Below are 27,260 nucleotides of genomic sequence, written 5' to 3' on the forward strand. Positions count from 1 at the left end.
CATTCTCCATCTGTATAAATGCTCTAGACCCTTTCACTACAAATGACGTCGTTTCTATTCTCACAAAAAAAATTTAGTTAATTTCCCTTCAATTATAATCCTGTCCTGATATACCAGGGTGTATTCATAGCTTATGAATGGCTTTCCATACTCAGGTGTGTGTGAAGAACAGAGGGTGTGATGCTGTTCACAAACGTTTTGATAAATTAATTTTTTTTTAAAATTAATTCTGAGGGACAGCCTGAATGTGCCCTCAGCGGGAGGTGTGGTTCTCTGCAGGGAAACACTCAGCTGAAGGGAGCTGGTTCTCTGCTACTTAAAATTGATCTTCCTTTTCTCTTAGCAACTTGGCAGCTAAGATTTGTCCAGATCTTCTCAAACATGCTTATTTTGCTACTAGTGTCAGGTGGTTTTGGAATATTTAGGAATCCCACCAGGCTGTTGAAATCAGTTATCCTCCCAGAGGAGCTTTCCATTACAGGAGTGTTATTCTCTCTATAAGTACAGTGTTGGGGACAGAATGATTTGGGGAAGGATTCGTAATGGGATATGGATCCTTTCACCTCTGGGTCATGCATTCACAGGCAAGTTGGCTGAGATTGAAAGACTCTGCTGCCTAATGGCTCCTTGGGGGCTCATCTGAAAGTAGCTAATGGATTCAGTATAGCTCTCACTGGATAGGTGGTCACAGTAGAAATAAACCCTAGCCCATCCCACACAGCTCTTGCTGGCAATCTGACTGGTGGTGTCAGCAGAGAAATCAAAGATAGATGTGAACCTTGAGGCTGCAGATGAGGTGGTTGCTGGGGCAGTGTCATGTGTGTTAGGGAAGCCTCATATGTCTCTTCTCCAACTATTTGCTGGTAACATCTCTGTTTCCAGCATACTGAGCTCAGTGTGCTCGGGAAGCACTGTGTTTGTGCATGTGTAGGTACTTGGTGTAGGATTTGATTCACGGCAAATAGCTATATACAGCAGAGGTACTGCGATATTGGACTCTTACTGTGTGCATGTCTTTGCTTCTTGTTCTCGAGCCCTTACCATCTATGACTAGATCATCTGGCACCTCAAAAGTGGAGACGGACTTCAAAAGAGTAATTTTTGAAAGGCATAATTCTTGGCTGTTTGCGTTACTCCTTTGTTGCCAGTGGGGTGTTTTTTCCTTGGGATTCCCTTAGTCCATGGAGTAGAGTGAATCACAGAATGGTTTGGGTTGGAAGGGACCTTAAAGATCACCTGGCTCCAAGCCCCCTGCCACGGGCAGGGACACCTTCCACCAGCCCAGGTTGCCCAAAGCCCCGTCCAGCCTGGCCTTGAGCACTGCCAGGGATGGGGCACCCCCAGCTGCTCTGGGCAGCCTGGGCCAGCGCCTCACCGCCCTCACTGGGAAGAATTTCTTCCTAATATCTAATCTAAACTTACCCTCTTGCAGTTTAAAGCCGTTCCCCCTTGTCCTATCACTTCCTGCCCTTGCAAAAAGTCCCTCCCCAGCTTTCCTGCAGGCCCCTTTAGGTACTGGCAGGCTGCCCTAAGGTCTCCCCGGAGCCTTCTCTTCTCCAGGCTGAACCACCCCAGCTCCCTCAGCCTGTCTCCATAGGGGAGGTGCTCCAGCCCCCGATCATCTTTGTGGCCCTCCTCTGGACTCTGGAATCCTGCAATTAGAATCAGGGAGGATGATGTGTTGAATCAAGGTGGACTACTAGCTGTCAAAATAATGAGTGATTTTTGAGATTATTTCTTAAGGTTTCAACAGAGGAAGTTATGATGAGAGACGGCCATATAAAGAAAAAAGTTCTTTGTGAACATCATTAGCTTAGGATGCATGGAGACATTCGGGAGGTGTAATAGTTTATGTTTTCAGGTTAAAATTCTTTGCAACTGTCTCTAAAATGAAAGTCTTACCTAATGGTAACTGTCATTTGAACAAGCAAAGGCTGCCAGCATTACCAATAAGTGCAAACCCACACTGCATTCTCATACTCCTCACAGCTTTCTTTTATCCTTTATAAACAAGGACATGAGAGAGAAGATAACAGGTTCTGTTACACTCCTCATTCCTGATATTGTCTGTGACCAGCATGCATGTTTTGCTAGTGTAAAATGGATCTAACAGTGTTTGTGCAGTAAAAGAAACCACCTTGGCTACTGGTAGTGAGATAGCAGATGTGAGTGCTCAGTACTTTGACAGAATGTGAAATACCTTCTGAGGGGGCAGAAATTAATTATAGGCTAGTTGGTAGGTACAGTTTGTACGTGTATTTTGATCCATTTTAGCTGAAGCATTCACCTAGGCTAATTTGTCCTGTACTGACTCATGTACAATGGTAGGAGGGAGATCCTGAGTCTCCTTTTGTCGCTAATATAGCAGCGAGAGTCGGCAGTTAACTTTGCGTTTGCTCCTGATCAGCATGCAAGTGCGGTTTAGCCCAAAGAAGTGTGAGTCACTGCAGTATGCTGAGGAACGCAGTGTTTCTCTTCCTGACATTCTTTCTGCTCCTTTTTGCCCTGCATTAGCAAGGTCATTCTTGTGCCCACGTGGACCTGCTGCCCTTTCACTGGTCTTCATCGTGCAGCTATACTAAGGCTAGAAATTACTTGCAGCTGGTAAAAGCATTGGAAATCCGTGTGAAACTTAATCTTCTCCTGTGCAAATGGTTTGTGGATGACAAAGATTTCCAGTCCTTCGGTGTGTCCTCTCGTCTCACTGCTGTTGACATTGATGCCTTTGCCTGGGGGGGCAGGTGGGCAGGCTGGTCAGAGCTGCCAGGGTAACAGGAGGTACTTATGCAGGGAGTGACCTAGACTGTTGTCTAACTGCTGATCTGGCTTTTTAACGTTGTTTTAAATGATACCTTTACCAGGGTCCGGAGCATTCATCAGCCAGGCCTGAGAGGTTTCTGCAGATGAGCAATGATGATTCTGATGCTTATCCAGTAAGTAGATTTGTCAAAGGCCACGTCCTTTTTTTGCTCTTCACATCTCAGAGGTATTTTTTTTGCAAGCAGCATCCTTTTAGCTAGGTATAGTGGGTTTTAGCTAGGTATAGTAGGTTAAGATTTAGCTTCAAGACTAGGTGTAACATTAACTTGATCCCGGTAAAAGTAATGGAAGTACTGTCTGCGCTGTTTCATTGCAAAGCTGAGGTCATATACAATTAATCTCTGGCAGCATGACCTTTTTATGGCTGTTCCTCAGGGCCAGTGATTCTGCTTGTTTATATTGCTGTGTGTACTGCAAATAGGTGTCTCTAGCTAATTTTGAAAGGAGGCCAAGTGAGACTACTCCTGGCTTTTTGCAGTGGAGCTACATTGTACTGCTGGGAGCACGAAAATAAGCAACTTCTAAATTTGATTCAGCTAAGACCTTCATGCGTTGGACATTCATTTTTACAGATAAAGTATATACCTCTACAGGATACTGGGCATACACTTCCCCACTGCAGATTTCCTAAGAAATGATGCTATACATCAGTTGAAAAGCCCACCAATTTAAAAAAAAAAAAAAAAAAAAGAGGCAAAATAAAATGGGCGTTTCAGTTTTGGCCCTGAGTTTGTTGCCTGTGGGGCAGTGATGGTTCCAGAGCCATGTTCCTCCTCATCTAAAAGCGATTTTTGTTAGTCTACTGGCAAACTAAAGACCAGTTTGACTGACTACATTTAAGCACTGCCAATTGTACATAATAAGCAAGTTATAAATTTTGTTGTAGAAGGTAGGAGTCCAATTCAGTGGACCAGGAAATTGTAGTAGATGCCATACCAATCTATAATGAGATTATTGTACCTATACACCTATATATGTGCTTACCTAATATATATGTACCCCTCCCATGTTTGTAAAATATGTAATTATGAAACATGATTTTATGTGTTAAAGTATTATAAGGGGACAGGACACCCACCAAAAAATGGGAGAGAAAGTGTTAAGTATCTACTAAAAAAATTAATTACTGTTTTAAGAATCTTTCAAAGGGGTCCTATTTTGTACTTCCACCTAGTGAAGTCCTAGTCCCCCCACCCTTCCTTCCTGAACTTCCCAGCTTGCTGAAATTAATGGAAGCTTTTTGCATTTATTTGCATACATTTTTAAGAAGAAGTAGAAAAAGAGGAGAATGATTTGTAGGGATGCTTCCCTAGCTAATAATATAATCTCAGCAGAGATCTGCTAATTAAGTTTTTTGAGGAAGGAAGTTGCCAAGAGTCAGAAATAGAAGGATAGCTTTCAAGCCTTTTTTTCCTGCTCTTTTTAGACTTTTTTTTAATGCCTTTAATGTCTCTCTCAGGAGTTCAGTGAGCAGTTTGAAGTTTCCCAGCTGTATGAATGCAACTGGATTGTGGTGAATTGCTCAACTCCAGCCAATTACTTCCACGTCCTCAGAAGACAGATCTTGCTGCCATTCAGAAAACCGGTAAAGTTCCTGTAATGGACTTGGTTATTCGAAGTATATTAACTCTCACACAAAAAGGGGTCTTTGCGTATGACATAAGACTGAGTAGAACAAGAACTGATGAAAAACCTTAACTGAACGCAGGTTGAAGTCGCTGATTTGATGGGGTGAAACTCGGCTCTGACTTACTATGATTCTAAAACTTGATTTTCAGCTTTACTTCGTCCTGGCTGTGTAGACCTTCAGATGAGCTTGTCAAGACATTACGTAGCTAACAGGTTGCATAACTGTAATCTGTATGTCTAATTGCTGGAACTTCAAAAACCCAAGATACATCTGTTGGATGTTCTACTGGTTCATAGCCTGTGATTTGAATTTGTTCTCAAAAAGAGGCATAAGCAATCGTTTTTGAGAACCTTTAAAGGGAGTAGACTACCCAAATCTTTGAATAATTTTTGAAGCTTCCTAGGCTTTCACAACAGGAAAAAAGAATTTACTGGGTTTGCTATTCACATTAATTTGATGTGTGGCATATAAGGCTTGTGTGTTTTGCATGAACAGTGTTACAAAAGTTGCACGTAATAATACTGTAGATAAAACAGCTCATGAGTGTTGGAAAAATTTCTGTCTTACAGCTGATTATTTTGACACCTAAGTCACTGCTGAGGCATCCAGAAGCTAAATCCAGTTTTGATGAAATGGTGTCTGGTAGGTCATCTCAAAGCATTATGGACAAATAATTAGCTATACAGTCACATCTCAGATGTGAAGAGAATCTGCTCTGGAAATTTTTTTTGCCTTTTCCTTTGCTGTAATCTCTGTGGAGCTGTGTGAGATCTAGCATGGATTTTTGCTGAAAAATCTGCTTTCAAGTGTGCATTCTTAATTGTAACAGGCTTATCATGTAACCAACCATTAATCTTAAAGGCAGTGGAAAGTACATTCCCCTCTCTGCAGGGATGTTCCCCTCAGTAGGCTGTTGGAAGGGAAATAATAATAAATATGTCTAATAATAAAAATAAATAAATATAAATTATGTGTGTGTTATTTATAGTAAATAAAAATATTAAACATAAATTGTACACATACATAATAATAATATATAAAAAATATAATGGGTCCCTCTGCTCTTTCTCACTTCATAAAAATATTGAGTTGTTCTTTGTCCTGCTCCCCCCCGCCCCCCGATGTGAGGGGCAGGGTGTAATCATACTGTGCCCATTTGGAAGAATGAGGGGGCTGTTTCTTCTTGCAATACCAAGTTCTGGGGCCACCATGTCACACTAGTGATCTAAAGTGAGCTCAGTTGGTTCAGAGCTGTAGGCTACCGCCCTAGCTGTTGCTGGCATGCCATCAGCACCAAGAGACGTGTGGCGACTGCAGAGGTCACACCGAAAACTGGAGTCATTTGTCTTGCCACGCACTGGTTAAAATGTGTTCGAGCGGTGTGAGGAAATGCAGTGAAATGTAGTGATAAAGCGATTGTTCAGAGTGAGATGTGCACAGGTGTGATGGTCTGGCTCCAGTTCTAGTGGGTGTCCTGACTGCTGTCAGAAAAGAGTAAGTGCTCTTTTTTTTAAAAGCAAGTTCCAGTATATAAACATGCTTAAATATTGCATTGTCTCCTTTTTGTAGGAGAGTACAGTTTGCTTCTCAAGCAAAAGCATTTGCTGGTTTTGATTACTGATTAAAAGCTTTGTAGAGTGAGTCAGATTAGAAATTCTGTAGGGATTGTGATTTGTCTCTTTGTCTTGGGAGCCCTCTCTACTTCAGGCTAACCCTCAGTAGTGGCCAAGCTCCTAATTAACATTGAATTCTGACATACTTTCATTTTCCTGCTGAAGAGGACAGCAAGTAGTAAAGTATTGCTGACTCTTAGCTAATGCTTTTTGCTCTGTTTTTAATGGAAAGCTGAGAAGGAGAGGAAGACTGACTCCAGCTGACCCAGTGAAGTGCAGATTCAGTCTTTTTTAATGATAAATTCTGCTGTTCAGGGAGACAGGCTAATTCTGACATAAATCAGTTCCTTTTTCATATGTTTGTGCTGCTGCTTTTCACCCCCCCCAAAGATAAATGATTCAAACAGGAGCTTATTCTCCTGGTAAGTGGGTGTGCTGATTCAGACTGGGAGGTCATGTGCTGTCTGCTACCTTGCAGTTGGTTAATATGGGAGTAGTTCTAATCAATCATCTAAAAGAGCAAAGAAAAGGATCTTTTAGACCATCAAGTCCCTCTTCCAGTTTCATGTATCCCAAGCAAATTGTTCTCCTGGGAGATGATATCACAGGGGAAAAGATATCTAGCAGTGAGGATTTGTGTCTGAATTTGTATCTTATCACTTACACATATGGCTCAGTACTACGCTAATTCTTCCTTTAGCTAATGCCATTTTAGCTCTCAAACAGAGCTTTAAATTGCATAAATATATGGCAGTAATGTGTGTGCTTGTGTAAATAGTTCTGCAGTTGCCAGATTTAGTTGCATTATGAATATGTGCTATGCTTTTATGTAAGAATGTTATAAAATTTTCTAAACCTGTATTAATGTTACATGGTTGAAGTCATCTTGGAAAGAAGAAATAATATTCCAGGTAATTCTCTTAAAAAAAAAACCCTGGAAGCAAAGGTGAGCTATCTAATGAATCTAAAATTAAAGGTGTAATGCACAACACAAAGCTAAAGAAGAATCCACTGTTAATATGTTTCTCTCTATTAAGTGTGGAAGAGTGGATTATTGACAGTCTTTTAGCTTCTTGAAACTAAACTGCTGAAAGTCACTTTAGCAGAATTACCAGTCTGAAAATAGGAATAGGGAGGCAGCAGAACCCCGTGACCATTGCAAGCTGCTGTTTCTTGGGCTGCTTTATTACAGTGTCAGTTCCACGGAGGGCACTTTTCTAATTTTTGCTCTAATCTAGGTACCACTTTCCAACGTGTGATCCCTGAGAATGGGCTGGCAGCTCATGCACCACATGAGGTCAAGCGAGTGATTTTCTGCACAGGAAAAGTATACTATGATCTTGTGAAGGAGAGAAAGAATCAAGACCTGGAGAAACAAGTAGCTATAACCAGACTTGAGCAGGTGAGCTCCCTGATCCTCAGAAGACAGGGACCTTGGGGAGACTTTCAGCAAGGGGTTCCTATGCTTTTAAATAGATGTCACTTGTCAGAAAGGATGGTGATAGCATTTTTATAGCACTGTGCGTCTTACAAGACATTATCTAATCCTTCGTGGCCTTGTGGAGAAGGAACACATCAGTAGTATAGTGGACAATGAGATACAGAAAGGTTGATGACTTTTCCAGAACAAGGTAACAAAGTGAAGGTTACAATATGATAGCACCTTAAATATGTATATCCAATCTGCTAGGTTTGCATGTTGCAAATAGTACTCTTTGCAGCTATATTGCCATTTCCTAACTAAGGACTTGTGTTGTCACAGCTGCCTCACTAGAAAAGCTGTTGGGATGCAGGAGATCTGGACTATGACCTACTTCTGTTCGTACTGATGCAACTATAAAATAAGTGTGTATTTGCTTCTGACAGCATGAAATCAATTAAAGAAATACAAATCACTTTAAAGAACATATGGCAATTATATTGGGTGCTAAATAGTTCAATGATATTAGGTACTAAATAGTTAAATACAATAGTTGGTTGTAACACCTGATAGGTAAAAAGCTTTCTTATCATGGGCTAACACCATGTAAGAGAAAGCTTTGCCAGTTATTGCTCTCTCTTTCCAGATCTCACCATTCCCCTTTGACTTGCTGAAAGAAGAACTTGAGAAGTATCCGAGTGCTGATCTAGTTTGGTGTCAGGAGGAACACAAAAACAGTGGATATTATGATTATGTCAAACCTCGTTTCCGCACTATTGTGAACCACACTCGACCTATATGGTATAAGACTTTAAGCAATTTCTCTATCTCCTGGTCCTGGGCTTTTTTTTTTACTTTAGAATTTAGATGGGTTTGGGGTTTTTTTTGTGCTTTTAAATTTGTTTTTGATGTGAGGATGTTATTCATGGGTAAGTCAGAATTTTTACAAATCAGTTTGGGTTCTTAGGTGAAGGAGGGAAAAGTCTAGATGACAATTTCTCAAAGACATCATGCCTATCTTGCTCCTCCTAGTACCTCTAAAAGAAAATCAGTAGCAACTAGCTCTGTATTTATTGCCACTTAACGCAGCACTTGGCTCTCCTGGATTTTTCTCTCTTGTCATCTAAGATTGTCTTTTGTAAGAATTTCACTCAAAATCTGGAGGAAACAGATGTTTTAAGGGCTCAGTCCAGGTACCTTTGCATTTGTTTTAGATGATTGACTCTCAGATCTGCCCATGCAGCTGTCAGAGGAATATGAGTCTTTATCGCCAAAAGCAAGTTACCTAATTATGAGCTGGCTGCCCTGGGAGGGATGGGGGAGAAAGCGCAGTTTAATATTGATGGGAGGAGGAAAAGAGGCGGAAGCTGACCAGAAGCTATAACTGATGGTGCACCTTAGATTGATTTTTATTTAAGAAAGATTGATGATTAAATGTCCAAATCTGCCAAGCTGACTTGAATGCATTTACCAACATGTTCTCATGCTTGTTTGTGTCAAAATAGTCTCTCTTCTCACCTCATTTGTCTGCCCAATTCTTTTTGTCACAAAGGTACGTGGGCCGAGAGCCTGCTGCTGCAGCTGCCACAGGCAACAAGAACACACATCTGGTGTCGCTCAGAAGATTCTTGGATACAGCTTTCAACCTGGAGGCCTTTGAGGGAAAGACGTTCTAGCTGCAGGGCACCGACCCATCTCTGATATAATCTCTCAAATCACTGCATCTGAAAGAGGATATAAAAGTGGGAAAAATACTGGAAATTACATGGTTTTGCTTTACCAGATAAAACAATCCAACAGCTGGCTTCATTAATCTGCCCCTTGCTCCCCAGTTTGTAAGGGGAAAAAAAATTATTCCTATTTACTTTCCACCATTTTTTGTCACTTGGCAATTTAGATTGGGGACCTCTTTGGCAGGAGGAGAGTCTCCTATCCAAGGATGCAGTGTCTGGCTCAGTGAGGCTGCAGTCTCAGTCTGTGGGCACTAACTACTTAAGTAAGTAGAGCAGGCATGGACAGCATGATAGTTGTGCCCATCCCTGAAAAAGAAGAGAGTGTGTTTGGGAACCACTACGGAAACAAGTTGCATTGTTGTAAGGAAAGTGGTTGACAGTTACTTCTAAATATATTGGAGAAGGGTAATGAAACTGAAAAGCAAAGAGTTGATAGATGACTTTGGTAGGGAAACGTACTGGCTGTGGTTGTTGAAAGGAGATGGTAAGGTCCATCACAGTGATGTGAGGAGGAGGCTGGGAACAGGGACTCTGATTACAAAGTTGCTGAACTATGGGTGATAAGAGAAGTGGTGCAGACCACCTAGGTAAGGTGGAGGAGGGTGATGAAGGCAGAAATGAAAGGGACCAAGAAAAGATTTGTTGGGGGTAGCTGAGGAGGAAAGAGGTCTACACAAGACCACAGCTCACAGAGCAATGGGTGATAAGCAGCATTCAGCATCAAATGACTTCAAAAGTGAGAGATGACAGTACCGATTTCTCCCACTCCTTGGGCTGCCTGCTTTGATACTCTGTGATATTAGGGAGCTGTGGTGTCCTGTGAACATCCTCATTTTGGATGAGCACTTCCCCTCACCAAACTACTAGGATCTGCTTTTCTTCGACCTGGTAGCACCTGTAAAAAGATTGTGTTTGGATGAGAAATCTGTGTTTGTGCAACAAGTAGTGGGTTCTCTGCTTTGTCCAGTGCTAATCCCTGCCTCACATCTCTTTGCTGACATTAATTCAACTCTGAAGTGGCAATTCCTGATTTAGTCACCCTTGTTTATATTAAGAGGAAGGTGGGCAAGCAACAGTTGCTGATTGACCAAAGGCACATGCTGTGGGTTTGTACAAGTAGTCATTGATTTTTTTGTTGTTTTGTCCCTTGTGTTTACTTGTCAATTAGGATATCAGTCGCCATGTACTTTCAGCATGGACAGCAGGGGTTGTTTCTCTTCCCAGGAGACGGTGCTTGGCTTCCTGGGAGGCACTGCAGCGGGGTGGTCTCAGCTGCCACTGCCTGCCATGCCTCTGCAGTGCCAGAAGGCAAGTGGGCACCGCTTCCCTCTCCTCTCTTCATATAAGAACTAGTGTGGTCAGAAGTCCTGTTGCCTCTGCCCAGGAGAACCTGGGTCTGGGTGAACAATGTGACTGCCGGTTTCCGCAACGCTGGACTGTGTAGTGGCAGGAGATTTCTTGCCTTTGTGCTGGCTGGCAGAGGGAGCTGCGTAGGTAACACAGTGAGCGGTGTGGTGGGACGCAGAGGAATGGCCAGGCCTGTGCTGAGGCAGGCAGCAGTAACTGCCTGCGCAAGGGCCCCGTGCAGGGCCTGCAGGGTTGTGCTGGATCTGCTGAGCAGCCACTTCGATATATCCTAACAAGTGACTGGAAAACATAGACGAGACCTCACCCCCATCTCCAATTCCCTGTCCTGAGCGTGCTCCTGGGACATGTATGTGTTCTTGGCAGTAAGTTTTACCCTGCTGCTGCTGTATTGGCTGTGAGATAATAAGGCTTGACAGTATATGCCTGAACCAAAGAATCAGGTGATGCTGGAAAGCTTCCTGTCTCGTCAAAATAAAAAGATGTCTTAAAAACTTTGAGCTGTAATCAGATACTACTTGTCCAAACAGATTACCAAAAAGGGACGTGTGCCTTGTGCTGTCCCTTTATTTGGCCTGGAGACAACACGATGGTGAAAAAAAGAATCCTTCTGTCACAGCATAAAATTGATGTGCTAAGGTACTTACCGTGGGATTCAGAATCAAACTTAGTCTAATGTTTGTGAAACTCAGCAGCATCCTTTTAAATCAGGCTGGTTGCCTTGGGGTTTTTCTCTTACCTGAAATATTGAAGTTAATTCAGTCTTTTGAAGCCTAATGAACTTGGAAGGTACTGCAGTTGACAGCAGTAAATATTGTCTCCTGTCCATTTCTATAGCTCCAGATTTTAGGCTGATAGGCAGTAACCATCACCCAAAGTATTTTAATGCTTTTATGAATGCTTGTTTCTGTGGCAAGAACTGAGTGCAGCTGAATATTGCTGGCACCGTTTATTGTATTTGCAGTCTGCATAAGGCAGGTCAGTGCTGCATGAAGTATGATAAATGCACTTATGCCACAGTATATCCAGAGGCAGAAAACAAAATTAACATAGACGTGTAAATGGTAAATAACAGATTTCCATTTTCATTGTGTATCATAGATTGTGGCATAATAGTTGCATAAAAATTCCATCAAGGAATGTAAAAAACTCAATAAAATAAAAATATGTAAGAAAGAAGTTCTCTGTTATGGCTGTTATTTTTGACAGTTTCTCCGTTGAGTGCTGGCATTAGCATCCCATCCATAAGAGTGCTAGGGCAGCTCATTTTTCCATTTTCTGTTTGTTTCCTCAACAGTGGCTTATTTAAATATAGTAGCAGTGAGGGAGACAGCGTCTGGACTAGGAAAAGATAATTATTCAAAACAATTGGGTTAAAAGTAGTAATAGCATTGAGGTTATATTAGAGTATTTTGGTTTATTCTAACTTTTTTTTTTAATAAGTGAACACATTTCTATTTCAAGCAGCATTTTTAAAAGACTGGAACTAGACTGGAATTAACTTCTCTAATTTATAAACACTGGAGTTCATTTCTCTAAACATGTTGGCTCAACATATGTTTCTATTGAATTACTTTTCCTGTTGCCTGCACTTTCAGATAGTAAATGTTCAAAAGCTTACTAAAGCATTATAAATTGCTACAGGCATAGATTATACTGGTTTACAGAATTCTGCTACTTTTCTTGAACAAGGCTCTTGAAAAGAAACTCTTGCAGTGAGTTCTCAAGTAGATGCCCATTAAATAGGTGCATTATCAACAATGAATGCAGGTTTCTGTAATGGCAGCTTTAAACCAGGTTAAGAATATCTCTCTGATCTCACAGCAAACAAATACTTTGTTAGAACTGACAAGGTAAATACTTTTTACATACTAAATAGCAATCAGTTAATCTTTGTGGAGTGTTTGTAAAGGACTGAAGTATTATATAGTCCCCTCCTGCAAATAGTCTGCACTGAAATCCAAATCACAGCTTTGTATCTCAGAAGGAAGAAACAGCCCATGTGAGAATCAATTGCCTTCATCGTATCTGTGGGTGAGATACCACGCCATGCGTGCCCACAACAGCAAAAGACTTGCTAAGACAAACGGCTTCTGTCACAGAGTTGGTTTTGTTTCCTAGTAGCTACCTGATGAACTGTGCTAGCAGCAGGGGTGTGCTTGGTGGAAACCTTTGCTCTGCCTGCAGTGCAGTTGGAGTCACTGCTAGAGCAAAGGAGTAACGCGTTCTCCAGAAAGGGAACCATTCTGCTTGTTCTGAGAGGTAAAAATTAATGTGTGAGAGTGGCCGAGAAACAGGGGTGTGTATGCGTTTGAACTGAGTAGATGAAAGTGTGTGTGTTGGGGGGTGGTGTTTGCTTCTTTTTGTTTGTTTGCTTTGGGTCTGTTGTTGGTTGGGGTTTTTTTTAAGAACCCCTTGGCCAGACTCTGGCTTCTGTCTCAAGAGTTCTGGTAGCTCTTACCTTGATGCACAAAGAGCAGGGATGTTCTGCTGCCTGCATATGCAGAGTTGGGAATAACCGCTGCTGCTGCTAATAACAAAATGAAAGCTTGGGAACCTCTGCTCTGCGCATGTGCGAATATATGCATATATATATTTAAAAGTCTTTTTGATTGCTGTTAACTTTATGCATGTGTCACAGATATTGTTGCTCGACCTAGGGTTTTGCCAGTGGCATAGATTACTTGAAACTTTGTTTAAGATGTGAAATAGAGGCGCGCTTAAAAGTCATGTAAAGCCAGAAAATCCCTAAAAGTAAATTAAATATCTTTGTAAAGTTAACTTTGTAAAGTCTGGTCAAAGGTGGAAGCAGAGTCTGCTATTGTCTAGTGTTGGTTCGGTGAATTCAGTACGCTTCAATTTTACAGGCAGTTCCGCATGTTGGCACTGGGCTATGGGATGCCATGAGGGGATGTCAGGGCACCTGCCAGGCTAACCAGTTACCCTGTAAAAGTGACCACTTAATTATGGCTGATGGGACTGGCCGGCGTGGGGATGCCCAAGCAAAGGCAGCCTATGGTCAGCTGGTTAAATCCCAGATTTTGGTCCCAGTTGGCCCATCTCTATCTCCTTTGCCATTGTCCCCTAAATACTTCAGATACGGCACTTTTTCCCCAGGGTGGGAGGCTGTGGCTGGGCCCCTGGGCACCCGCAGGGGAGGAGGGGTCCCTGCCTGGGCCCCTGTGGGGCATGGCTGGCCGTTTCTGCAGGAGGGAGGGCCAGAGTTGGCCGACGAGGCTGATGGTGGCCGCTGGGGAAGGCTCAGGAGAGAGCGGGCGCACAGGCTGCCAGCTGCGTCTGCTTCCTACCAGCAGGTAAGAGACCTGGCTGGTGGAACTGGGTAGGGGCCTCATCCTGCCCCGGGGAGGGGAGAGCACTGCCTTTGGAATTATTATCAGAGCTTCTGAGGGCTTTAAGGCCTAGAGAAAAACCCCGAGTGTGGCTGTGGATTTCTGGCGCAAGTCACCGGCAGAAGCTGCTTGGGATGTAAAATGCTGCCACTCGCAGTGCAGGTGCAGCGAGGATTGTTTGGAAAAGGTGAGGAAACCTTTGCGTGAAAGACAATGGAGAAATGCATGTGTTTGGTTTTTTTTAAAAAAAACACCACAACAAAGCAACCCCTTCAAAAATCAATTCTCCCTCCCTGGGGGGAGGTGAAGAATGACCTGCCTTTTGCCAGGCTGCAGCCATCGTCCCTGAGCAAGATCTGCCTGGATGGACACATGCTGGACCTCTGCTTTTCCCTCTCTCCATGTCCTGTGGACGAGATTGCAGGTCCTGGAGCTTTGATCAGTAGCGGTCACAACCTTTCTGTGTTGATGAAAAAAGCAGCATTATAGCACCCGAAAAAAAAATCTTTGCAGATGAGGGTAATTTTGTATGTATCTTTCTGCCCTTGCTCTTGGGTAGTAGAAGTTACTAAATAGAATAACTACAATGTGAAACTTTAAATGGTAAAAGACGTCCAAGATTTCTATTAGCCCTGATCAAAAAGTTTTGTGTATTTTTTTGTTCCCTTTGGTCATTTAGTAGTTCTGTGAAGTCCAATTGTGTAGCAATAGGAGTCTTGATTTGATGGACTCTACTGATTAAAAAATGATGGTTGAAAGGTTTTCTTCATGTTTATGCAGAACAAAGAGATGAAGTGGGTACATTTTCTTAATCATCAGTGTAAGATATCGATGAAACAGCATGCAGACTGAAATAGAAATTTGACATACTCGCAAGAAGAAAACAGATGAATATTGCCTCTTGTCTAATTCTTGCCTTTTTATTTTAATTGTTGAAACCACTTCTGATTTTAGATACTTTCAACACTTACTTCAGCTTGTGCTTTTCTTAAAGCCATTATTTAAAATTTAGCCTATTATCCAAAAGGAATAAAAGAACAAAAGGAAAATTTATTCATGAAAAGAATATTTTAGAAATTTATTAGCTTTGAAGAAATCTGTGAAACATTTTTAATCAAAGTTTTCAATTATTAATAAGCGCACCAGGCAGTTCCTTTGTGATAGTTAAGTGACGCAGTCATTAATGGCAAATGGAGATCAAGTTTGTTTGGAGGGGAGAATAATTGTAGTCATCACTAAAGATGCTGCATGAAACACTGAAATATAAACATTAATTTTTACCTCTCAGAACAAGCAGAATGGTTCCCTTTCTGGAGAACGCGTTACTCCTCTGCTCTAGCAGTGACTCCAACTGCACTGCAGGCAGAGCAAAGGTTTCCACCAAGCACACCCCTGCTGCTAGCACAGTTCATCAGGTAGCTACTAGGAAACAAAACCAATTCTGCTGCAGAAATCTTTAGTTCCTATTCAATAGCCCATAAATTCACTGACACTCTCATAAAGGAGCACAGAGAAACTTTCTGCCCACGTCATACCCCAGCCAGCTCTATCTCTGTATCCTCCTCCCTTTCAGGAGGGAGGGTGTGCTCAGGCTATCACAAGTGAAGAAGCTCTGCCTAAGACTGCAGCTTGGCTCTCGATTATTTTCCTTGGATGGACATTAGACATTATCAGTGCAATGGGCATGTTTACATAGTGGCTTACGTGACCACATTTCAGTTGGCCTAGCAGTGGAATAACAGCTGTCTGCGCAGGGACTTGGTTGAAGGGCAGCGATGTTTAGTGCTCTCGGGGATTTCTCCCCATGCCTGCAATGCTCCCTGGGGTAAAGGAAAAAGTGCAGGTCCATGTCGGAAGGTGCCTGAAAATGCACCCCTGGTATCACCTCTCTGGGGCTTGGCTGTGCCATAGAGGAGACCTCTCTTCTTCTCCCTAGTGTCCCAAAATGACCTTGCCCAGGTTGCACGATTGCTTCTGCAGCGATGCCTTGGGTGGTCTGGCTGGGGGTTCCAGTAAAGGTCCCGTACCTGTAGTACATCAGTTCCACAGCAGAGGCCATCAAGTAAATGCGAGCTGTCACTGTGTGCTGGCCAGGACTTGGCAAGGGTAAACTGAATGAGTAAAAAGCAAAACACATTTGAAGAAAGAGTGTGTTTTCCCCGTATTGGAGGAATTTATTTCCCTAAATGAGTGTCTCCACTGCTGTGGATAAAATAAAAAGGATAAAATAGAACTGTCTAATACAGAACATGATAAAACGACTGTACGTAATTCCCTGTGACTAGAAATAAATGTTTAACAAACTGCTCCCAATAGGCTTGTTAAAGATGAAATATTTATTACTATATGTTAATTACAGGGTTTAAGCAGTACTTAAGTAATTTGAAGGGATTGGCTTCATCTTGCTTTCAAGAATTTTATGTGATTAAATCCTTCTTCATCAGCTGTTCTTTGTGCTAGAGCGGTTTGCACAAACACATCCTTAACTGAACAGTGTTTGCAGTGTTGATTATATTGTATAGAATTAATAGTGGACAGTTTTCTTCATTAATTCCATGGCCCAAGCAAAACCAGATTCCGTCAGAACTAATGTTTTTGCAAGCGGACTGAAACACAAAATTGTTTTCAAGTCTGGAAAAATCTCGTTAATTCAGTAAAGTTATACATTAGTACTGGGATGTTAGTCTCTGACACTATGTCATGAAGGGAGTGGTAGGTCAGGTTGCTTAAAGATTTACCACCAAAGAGTTTGAGTGAAATAGATTTAATATGAATTTGTGGGAATGTGACTACGCAAGATTTGATGGAAAGATCCACTCTATTACTTATTATGTGGAGTAAATGCAGAGATAAGTCACACTGAAATCAAATCAGAATAGAAGCAGCAACAGTTTGCAAAATCAAAGGTATAAAAGGGTAAAGGAGATTCTCCCACTGAGTCATGAGGTTTAGAGTAGACCCCCTTGCTTTCTATACTCGTGCAGAGTTTAGGTGCAGCTGGATCTATTCCTAGTCTCAGACTTGGATGGCAGATTAGATCTAGAGAAATATTAGGGGTAAGGGGAATTCTCCCACTGAGTCACGAGGTTTGGAACTGACCCCCTTGCTTTCTAAACTCCCACAGCATTTGGATGCAGCTGGATCTATTCCTGGTCTCAAACTTGGACAACAGATTAGATCTAATAGGGGAGAGAAAGGTTACTGACATTTCATAGGATTTTAGCAGGAAAACACTTGATTATGTACTTCTGTGATTTAAAACAACCTAACTACTTTAAGCTTGCAATGTATTACAGCAAAGGTGTACCTACTAAAAGTTTTCCCTTGAGTTCAGTGAAATACTCATGTCTCACACCTTTGCATCCCTCAACGGGCGAAGGGTTGAGCCTCGAGGAGCAGGGGAATCAGTCAGCCCAGGCTTCATCATCAACTCTCCATGACGGCCCCTCCATGTAGTATTGCAGAGTTAGTAGTTTGCAAGCCCTGAGCAGTATCTCGCTCGGAGGGAGATGCTGGTTGCAGCCTGCTACGATCCAGGAGAGCTCAAAGGGTCTCACTTTAGGGTCACTGTTTATAAGGCTGTGAGATGACTGGCTTTAGTCATTAGCAAATTTCCACCCTGCCCTCAACCCGAGCCAGCAACTTTCTCAAAATTTCCAGAAACAGTACATTTTTCCACCTGCTTGCCACTTGGACTATGATCTGGAGAGAACATTCCGGGGCTGTCAGGGAATAACTGATCATTCCCATTCTTCTTCCCTGCTTTGCCCAGTGAACGGGAGTTCCAGCACAGGCGGTGCCACACTCTGCCTCCGCTGGGTAGGAGTTACCGGAGCAGCCCGTGGTGCCTAACCCTGACTCATCACCCAGGGCACCAAGCCCCAGCCAGCAGCTCCCAAGGTCCCAGGACAGCCCAGAGAAGGGGAGAAGTGCACCATCACACACTAGCAACCAGTTTTGAAGAAGTCTGTGTATACTTTTTGTTGGGGTGCAACACAGGAGAGAAATACATACTTACCATGTAAGTAATCTTCTTTCCCCTGAGCTGCTTAAGGTATCAAAAGAACCATAAATATTTTGCACCTTTACATCTTAAACACTGGTTTGTGCCAGCATATTTGGCACAAAATTTGTTTGAGGAAAATTTTTGGTTTATCAGAACTTCAAATTATTGACAAAACTCTGTCGTCTTGGAGCTGATGAAGAGCTGAAGCTCTGTGTTGCTTGGGGACTTTTCATTGCAACAACCTACTGCCTGTTCAGAAGGAAAGTTAAATAGAAATAAAGCAACCTAATCTCCAGCGGTTCTAAACGGTTCCTCGTTACACTCTTAGATAATTAACTTCTCCTGTGATGTGCTCATTTAATAGATACCTGGTCATATGTGACCATGTTTATTTAATGTGCTCTGCAATATTTATACCACAATACACCCTTCTCATTATAAAGCAGACATTCTTTAATTTATTTACACATTCACATTCTGAAGCTCTTGCTTAGGCAAAACTTTAGAGGCTTTGGGAAAATATATCTGAGTATGCATGTCAGTATATGACTGCACATAAATAGCTTCTGCAGCGACTGTCAGAAAAAAAACCCAACAAACTAATATTTTTCCCTCTTTTCAGCATCACTGTTCTGATATTTACGTGCATTAAAAATTAGAAACATGCTACATGAAGAGTGATTATTATTATTATTATTATTATTTTTCTTCCTTTTTTTTTTTTCCCTTAGACCTTTATCACAGACCTCAGGCCCCTCATTAGACTTAACAGTAAAACTGTATTTTTCATAGCGAGCACAATACTGCGCAGCTGATGAGCTCAATAGATTTATGCAGAATTTTGTAACTTTGTGGTACCTGTCTCTGTAACAAAGCCCAAAGGGAAGTAAACAGAAATCTCTGTAATGTAGTCTGTTCCCTAGAATTAATTCCAAAGGCTATGACAAAGGCCACTAGTTTGTAATGTTTCTGGCTGCGCTTCATCTAACCTTGGTGGATGCTTTCCTGGTTACATTTACATATATGCATGTATGTGAGCAACGATGTCTGTGCCCGAGTACTGCCTATGTGTGGGTGCAGAACAACCCTCTCTCTTTTTAAAACTGCCTTACAAAATTGATCAAAACTGAAAGTTGTAGCAAGGAAATGGCCACATTTTGGAGTCACCTGAAATTAATAATGCATCTTGCCTCTCACTTGAATGAGCCTATACAGACTCTTGTAAATATGTGCCTTGACAGAGCAGAAGAATCCCGCACATATTCTCTTGGGCTGTTTTCAACTCATAATGTGTGTGGGCCTTGATAGGGAACATTCTCAATGTTATAAACAAAAATGCCTTAAAATAACCAAAAGAGATATGGACAGGTTAAAGCAACCATCAGAAGTATCCCTTTGTTCCCTCTCTTTTAAGCTGAGGGACAGGAATGGTGGTGAAGAATTTACTGGACTAAAGCCCTTGCACTAATTGTGGAGTGCCATACAGCTAGTTCTACAGAATTTTTTACTGGAGAATTGGAAAATGTTTTAGGGTCCACAAGTTCTCTATGATTCAAAGCTGTTATCTCCATTTCAGGTAAAGGTGATGGAGAAGTAATGTCTTACAAGCTGCAAAGCCAATCTGTCACAGACTTTCTCTTAATGTTTAAGAATGATGCATGGAAGTCCTTAGTGCTACTGTGTTTAGTATCATGACGCTGGATGGCCAATATGCAAAATGGTCAGGAAGGAAATTTAACTATGTATAGTAACACTGATATCTTTTATCCAAAAAAACTCCATTACATTAATTCAACTTTGTTGCTCTAATGAAGTTTAAACTCTTTTCTGACACCTGTGCTGGTATCAGCTGTATTTTGCTTTATTTTTCCGAGTACGTGATCAGAGGTGTACCTATGGGAAGTTGATTACCATCCTACAGTCACTTTAAAATGAGCAAAACCTGTCTAAGCAAAAATCAGATCTTTTCAACTCTTCCTCAGTAATTCTATGGAGTGATTTCCTTTCCAGGCACCATTTCCATCTCCACAAAAGAGCTCCTAGGCTTTTTCAGGGTTTTTTTTTGATCAGGCTGGCCACGATGAAAGTGTACATCTCTCCTACCAATAGCTGTGCCACTTTTGCATTAGGCTTCTGAGAATAAGCTGCTTGAAAATTAAGTGGCTGCTGTCTTTAATATGGTAATATGTGAGATAAACACCTACAGCTCTGGTAAAGGGAAATGTCTTGTTGCCATGCATGGCTTGTGCAACTGCTGGGACTGATGGCCAAAAGCAAAATCTTGCTGTTGGCTGAGAATGTAAGGAGCATACCAGTAGTGTGTGGGATAACACCAGCCTCTCATATGAGGAAGAAGCTTCATCTCTTTTAATAGTGTTTGAAACCAAACACCAAAAAAGTACCTAAATGAGGTGCCCAGAGATCCTTCAGTCTATACTTAGGAGATATCTGAATTGCTCTGCGGAGACACCTCTCTCCATCAGTTACAGAGGCAGCCTAGAGCAAGCCAGCTCCAAAGCTGAGGGCTTCGATAAAGTGCCTGCAATTAAGTGTAGCAGACCTGGCCTTCGGAGGTGCAAGGGGGAGTGGATGGGGTGCCACACAACCATGCTGCTGTGCAGCCTGTGCTCGACGCAGTTGTTTTCATCTTTTTCTTAATGTATCAAGTGTTGTTAATTTGTTTCTTGGTAGCTAATGATTTTTTTATTTTCCCCTCCCCTTTTTAAGAAATTACCAGAAAAACTGTCAGATTTTTTTTTGGAGCCATTTGCAAAACATAAGGAAACGCTCATAACAGAGCTTAATCATATTATAAGAGATTGTAACTCCAAAAGGCAAACTATTTTAGTTATATTGTGTTATTGTGCCATTAGTACCATTTGACTGCCAACTGTGCAGCGGCGGGGCTCCAATCAACGGGAGCCTTTGTGTGTTTTCCATGGCAAATAATGCCAAGGATAGGAGGGAGAGAGGCTCTTAGTGGTACAATTTTTTCAGTGATTAATAATACTTGAGATCCATTTCAGTGATCAGAAATGTGTCTTAATGAGACAATTAGTCAAACCATAAAAGCTGCACAGCAATTTACTTGGTGTTACTACTGGAATAATTTGCTGCTGCTGTTTTCCTCCTCCTGATCTCACTTTATCACAATGGTCTGGATGAAAGTCGCTGTAGAGAGACTTGCAGGCTGGGTTCAGCTTTCAAATGGCCATGATTATCTATGAGCAGATAATCCCCTTAAAAATGAGGGAGACTTGGAGGAAAAAAGTGGTTGTTTCGCATACAAAAAAAATTAACTGCCTTTGTCCAAGTGGCTTCTACAGTGCCTTCAAATATCCAGCTGCCTGCTAGTGCCATGGCAACTAATCGCAGATAGCGTTTGCGGGACAGGTACCAAACTGAAAGGGCTGCTTCAAATTTGTGTTTATTTTTCTCTTCTGTAACAAAACCACAATAACGGGGCCTGAGATCTCTTCATGCATTCTAGCCGGCTGTGTTCAAAATGTCTGATGGAGCTAATTTTTTATCTTGCTGGAAGATACCTCACTGTCATGTTACAAACCTTTTCTCATCTGTCTCTGTTCTTTCACAACTTGGTCATAATATTACTCTAAAGCAAAGTCAGAACAGTTGTTCTCAACCCATACTTGCCTTGAAGTTTGCTGCTTCTCTTTCAGACCTGAAGAAGCTTGTTTGTATTTATTCCAGCTAAACATGTAGATGTATTAAGGATTAGTATCTCCCTACAAAACTGCTGGCATTCTAATTTGGAGATACATCAGAAATGTCCTCAGAGTGATGTTGCAGAAGGCACTAAAGAGAACAAAAACTAAATCTATTTTAAAAAATAAAGTAGTCACAGTGGTGAGTACATCTGCCTGGAGTGTTTCCATTGATGTGCACAGCATTCCATGCTTAAGAGGTCTGGGGAGTTTAGTCTTCTGCTTTTGGGAGTAAATTCTGCCCAGAACTAACATTATTTAAACTTAGTCTAAGTAATTTGCATATACCTAAGAGGCCAATAAACAATTTACTGCCAGAGCAAAAAGCCCTTTGTTGGTGTCCCGCTGACGAATGCAGTGAGGGCGGGTTTAAAGCCCTCCCCATGCTGAAGGCTGCGCTGGAGCTGGAGCCTGAAGCTGGGTTGTGGTGCAGGACAGTAACTGCTCAGTAGTTACAGGGTCGGGGTCACAGTGAGGTGTGAACTAACTGCTCTCCAGGGCAGAACTAGAGCAGGGCAGATGCTGAGACCCCAGCCTGCTGTCTGTGTCGATCTCTACTGCGGAAAGTGCCTTTGGTATCTGTGCCAAGCGTAACTGTATTGATCGTCTCAGTATGGTTCAGTCTGAATGTTCTCACTTTCTAATCTTGTTACATCAGAGTTGCAGAAAGCAAAAAATGTTTCTGTCTTCTAAAGGGACAATACGGTTTTCTGCCTCACTCAACTCTGAGTATTTTTTGCTCACTGAAGAACACTGTTTTAATGCCTTCGTTACCTGTAAGTCATCAGAAGGGGACTGTATTTGGATACAGTCATCATGTTATTTTGGCAACACTTTTGTGTTGGATCAGTATCAGTGTAAATGTAGTTTGGCTATTTGTAAGTGCAGCTCCCTGCAGGTTACAGCTGATAGGAGACACCGAGTGACAGGATTTCTTTGTCTTTGTTTTTTATGCTGGGCAGCCTGTCTTTGCTGCCTAGCGCTCCCAAGCCTTGACAAACGTTGCATTTCTTTATTCATGCCACTCTGTTAGGATGCAAAGACTAACCACTTCTTCCTTTCACAACTGATTATGGGCCAAACTGAAAATTGCTCAGGGTACCAGCATTCTGGCATAGGGTTGTTTGCAAACTGCTGAATTTACCTGACTCAGAAGTGTTTTTAAAATGAAGTTGAGGTTGAGAATATATGTTGACAAATCAGGAGCAAAAAAGAAGCTTCATACTCTAGATATTGGGGGGAAAAAGATCAAGAGGAAAAGGCAGCATTACTTTTGAGACACCTGGAATATTAGTTGTGGTAACACCCAGTCAGCTTTAATCCTGTCCTTATGGCAACGCCACCTTCTTTCTCTCTGTACCTTTGAGCTGTGTCTAATGATGTACGAATGTTTTCTGAGACATTTGTGGCCAAGAGAAGAGTGGATCTGGCATATCGGTATGAGTCTTTGACATAGGAAACTTTCTAGAAGTTGAAAGAATGAAAGATATCCAGGAATTTCCTCCTCCTTTTAATTAAAACCAAATCAGAACAACATGCAAGTCACAATCCTACATGAATTCATAATATTCGGAGTGGTAACATGACTGGTTCTGGAAAAGGCAGTATATTCTTAATTGGTTGACACATGAGTGTAGCAAGTAAGATTACTAGCGCTTCATTAAGAGACCTGGAACTGTAAAGAACCAACTGTATCCTGACATTTTAGATACCTTTGTGATGCAAGTACATTGCCTGGCAGAAAGCCAAGGTATAAGGGAATGTGTCCCTGTAAATAAGTAAGCATTTAACACTGCTTTTCACTAAGTGCGTCAACTTCCCATCACCTCCTAAAGGAGAAATACAGCTTACAAAGTATATGCAAATAAATTTATTCTTATTTTACATTTCTACTTCTTATCCTAGCATCTATATTCCTTTGCGTTCTCTCTCACAGTACTTGGATCCAGCTTGGCTCTACCCTGGTTAGCTGTATAGTCTGAGGTTGATTCAGCTTTGGTGTGGGTTTAAAACAGATCAAAAAGTGAATGCAGCATTGCAGGTGGTTCCACAGATAGTAGCATGGCCTATTAGCCAGTACTTCACTGTGTAGCGTAGGTCTAGGATTGGAACCAAAAAAAAAAAGTATTTTGTTGGAAGAAGTTTCCAGCTGGAACCTCCCAGTTCCTAACCTATCTGCCTGCCTTGGAGGAGGGTGAAACCAACCAAGCTGAGGTGCTAGAGATGGCATTATCCTTGGTCAGTTTTCTGCTTTCGCTCCACAACTCCCATCCCCAGCCCTAGAGAGGCTGTTGAAAAATGGGGAGGTGAGCAGTGGTGGCTTTCAGCCTTTCTCTGGAAGCCACTTGCACATAAGATTAGAAAACTCAAGCCCTGAACTCCTTGTCTCAGCTGCAGCAAAAAATGATAAAAAAATTACTCTCCATGAGGCACTTAAATAATATTATCTATGTTTTCCTGCAGAGGAGGAGGGGAAAACAAAAATCCTGAAGAAATTAAGACCAAAGCAAAGAAAAATGTTTGCTATTTTGAAAGCAGAAGCATGCTCCGATACCTTTGTGGACTGAAATGTAGCAGGTTTTCTTGTGATTGTGTGCTGGTGCATGCGGGAAGGCCCCAAACGGTGCTCTCCCAGGCATGGCCTTAACTCCCAAACTACCCTCTCCTCCTGACTGTGCCCTTCAAACTGCCTCAAATATAAAGGAGTGCAGAGCTTAAATGTGTTGATATTGACAGAACCTGGACTGTTTATGCCTTAGGAAGCGCTCATTTCAAAACATAAGTGCTTTCAGTGAGAGACTGCGGTGAATAAAACTCTGTACTTATGAAAATCCAGGTCATTGATGTTGCAGCAAAATACAGTCTCCCTGTTGCCCACCAGCTCTACAGTGTTCCAGCCTGGTATCTCTCCCAAAATAAGCTGATATCCATCTGCCTGCAGGACAGCTGGAGAAGGGCAAAGCAGCAGTGGCCAGCACTGTACTTGCTTGGTTTCCTGTGAACTCTGAGTATATCCAAGTTCTAGCACTTAGGAGGGCCAGGAGCAAAAAAACAGTATTAATGTAGTTAAGTGCTGTACAAAACTCTCCACAAATCCTATCAGCTTTAATCTCTGGCTTCACTATTATTACATTAATGGATCTCCTTTGAATGAAGCTTCCACCCTCTGTCATTTCTAGTTCCAGTGGTAAAACGCAAGAAATTCATTATGTACTTGTATTTGCTATTAACTGGCACAGCGGCTGTAAGAAACACAATGTATTTATTTGTAACTACCATGGAACAGGACTAAATTCAAAAGAAATCTCCAATAAACGTTAAGATGGTGCTATAGAACAGCTGGAACATTAAGTGAACAACCTTGATAACCCAATTGTTCATTCACGCATAATTCATTTCACTTCTACTGAAGGAGTAATTCCTCAGGACGTTAAAGACTTGTGATTTTGTGAAGCTGAGAATGAAACCAGAAGGGACAAAATCCTCTCGTGACCCACATATTTGTTTAGATGAATTAGGTGCTTTTTGGGTTTATTACAGTACATTGTATAGTGTTGTAAATTAATCAGAACTGGGGAAGAGAACTGGCTGATACAGAAATTCCATGTGCCTGCCCTCCTCCCCCCCCCGATGTAATTTTTTTAAAATTCATCTTACTCTATTTACTTGTTTCACAAGACAGAAGCAGATCCCTGTATAGCCAAACGTGCAGGGTCTCACCTTTCCAGGCTTTTATCGGCTATGTGTCAAGGCTAGTACAGCCTACTGCCCAGCACACATCAGTTATTTTGGCAGGCAGAGGTACCGCTTCCTCTGTCCCAGCTCTACTGCAGCTGTATGACTTGCAAGGGTCGGTGTTCCTCAAACATTTAACCTAACTGTGTCCACCTGTGACAGCTGTTTGCAGCATTTTAATTCAACTTATTGCAAAACTACAGAAAACGGCTGAGGAAAGAGTCCGGTTCATAAAGCAGCATGTTTTCAGCTTCTGCTGCTGTTCTGTCATCCTCATCAGACAGCTCCCACCTATTTCTTGGATCCTTTAATGGCAATGTCTGACAATTAACATTTGTAAAATGAATGAGAGAAATGGCATCTCTATACCGTTGGCTCTAAATGTAAAAAACCCAGCCTTACTGGTTTCCCGAGGCTGAGGCCTGGTCTCGCCCAGTCCCTGTCAGGTACATTGCAATGATCTGCAATACATTGCAACCCCAGTAAGAGGATGTGGATGAGGTGCTGGTAGCTATATATTGCATTAACTCCTGCTCTTTGTGTCAGCCCAACAGTGATACCGAGTTTATCTTTTTTTTTTTTTTTTTAGGTGCATGCATGTGATCTAAAGCCTTTATAATCACACATTTTACTTATCTGAATACTTCAGATCACATGCGCGTGATTTATCTTGCAATCTTACATTAATTTTTCTAGGTAGAAGTTTTTGTTATGTATCCTCTTGTAGTCGGAAAGCATTAGAACAGAGAAAAACAGTTGCTCATTCCCTAACAAACACAAAATAGCCAACAGTAATCCTTAATTCGCGATGAATCGGAAAAATATAGCTACACCTTCTTTCGCGGGCGATGTCACCCCAGCTTTAGGCAGGGACAGTGCACTTTGGCTGCTCTAGGTGGCTGGCCAAGAGGCTGAAGCACCCCTGCCCAGCGGGGCCTGCAGCCAGGCGCAAGGAGGTCAGCCCTGCACCCCCTGGGCCAGCCCTGCACCCCCCGGGGCCAGCCCTGCACCCCCGCCGGGGCCAACCCCGCTCACCCCCCGGGGCCAGCCCTGCACCCACCGGGGCCAGCCCTGCACCCTCCGGGGCTAACCCCGCTCCCCCCCCCCCGGGGCCAGCCCTGCACTCCCCGGGGCCAGCCCTGCACCCTCCGGGGCTAACCCCGCTCCCCCCCCCCGGGGCCAGCCCTGCACCCTCCGGGGCTAACCCCGCTCCCCCCGCCCTGGGCCAGCCCTGCACCCCCCGGGGCCAGCCCCGCTCCCCCCCCCCCGGGGCCAGCCCTGCACCCCCCGGGGCCAGCCCCGCTCCCCCCCCCGGGGCCAGCCCTGCACCCCCCGGGGCCAGCCCCGCTCCCCGCCCCGTGGCCCGGCACCCGCCACCTGCCCTCAGCGAACTGCTGGGAGCTACAGCTGGGCTGTGGGCAGCGGGAGTTACTCTGCACTCCCAAGTACTTGGCTTTATTGCTAGGTTTGAACCTGAGCGTTTTCAGCTTGAGGAGTTTGTTTCGGACTGCGCTTTTTTAGCGAGGTGTGTGTAATTGGGAAAGATACGCGCAGGGTACTACGAGCTGGTTTTAGCGAACAGCACGGGCCAGTTTGCCTTCCCGAGGCACGTTTCAGGGCCAGCTCTTTCCCCAGTCACACAGAGCCTCCCTCGGCGGCCTGCGAGCCCCTCAGCGCGGCGTGACCGCTGCCAAACGCCCGGAGGAGCCCGCCGGGCCCGGCCGCCCCGCCTGCCCCCCGGCAGCTCCCCCAGCCGGGGCCCGCTTCCCGCCGCGCCGGTGGCTGCGAGGGCCGGGCCGCCCCGGGGCCGTTAGCGCGGCCGCCCCTCCCCCCTTCCCCTGAGGGGCCGCGGGCAGCGCCCTG

The 27,260-nt window shown here is 43.1% G+C and overlaps 1 protein-coding gene across 2 annotated transcripts in view; it reads left to right on the forward strand.

Moving 5' to 3' along the window:
• Positions 1–9,292, forward strand: part of OGDHL (oxoglutarate dehydrogenase L) — a 53,621-nt gene extending 44,329 nt beyond the window's left edge. For both annotated transcript variants that reach the window (XM_055721309.1, XM_027817207.2), the window contains exons 18-23: positions 2,862–2,933; positions 4,280–4,405; positions 5,020–5,092; positions 7,302–7,465; positions 8,130–8,284; positions 9,036–9,292. In XM_055721309.1, coding sequence (XP_055577284.1) covers positions 2,862–2,933; positions 4,280–4,405; positions 5,020–5,092; positions 7,302–7,465; positions 8,130–8,284; positions 9,036–9,159 — 714 coding nt within the window. In that variant the 3' untranslated portion in view covers positions 9,160–9,292. The remainder of the gene's footprint in view (positions 1–2,861; positions 2,934–4,279; positions 4,406–5,019; positions 5,093–7,301; positions 7,466–8,129; positions 8,285–9,035) is intronic.
• Positions 9,293–27,260: the final 17,968 nt, after the last annotated feature.

The sequence above is a fragment of the Falco cherrug genome, chromosome 9 (assembly GCF_023634085.1).
Source record: "Falco cherrug isolate bFalChe1 chromosome 9, bFalChe1.pri, whole genome shotgun sequence".
NCBI classification, from domain to species: Eukaryota; Metazoa; Chordata; class Aves; order Falconiformes; family Falconidae; genus Falco; species Falco cherrug.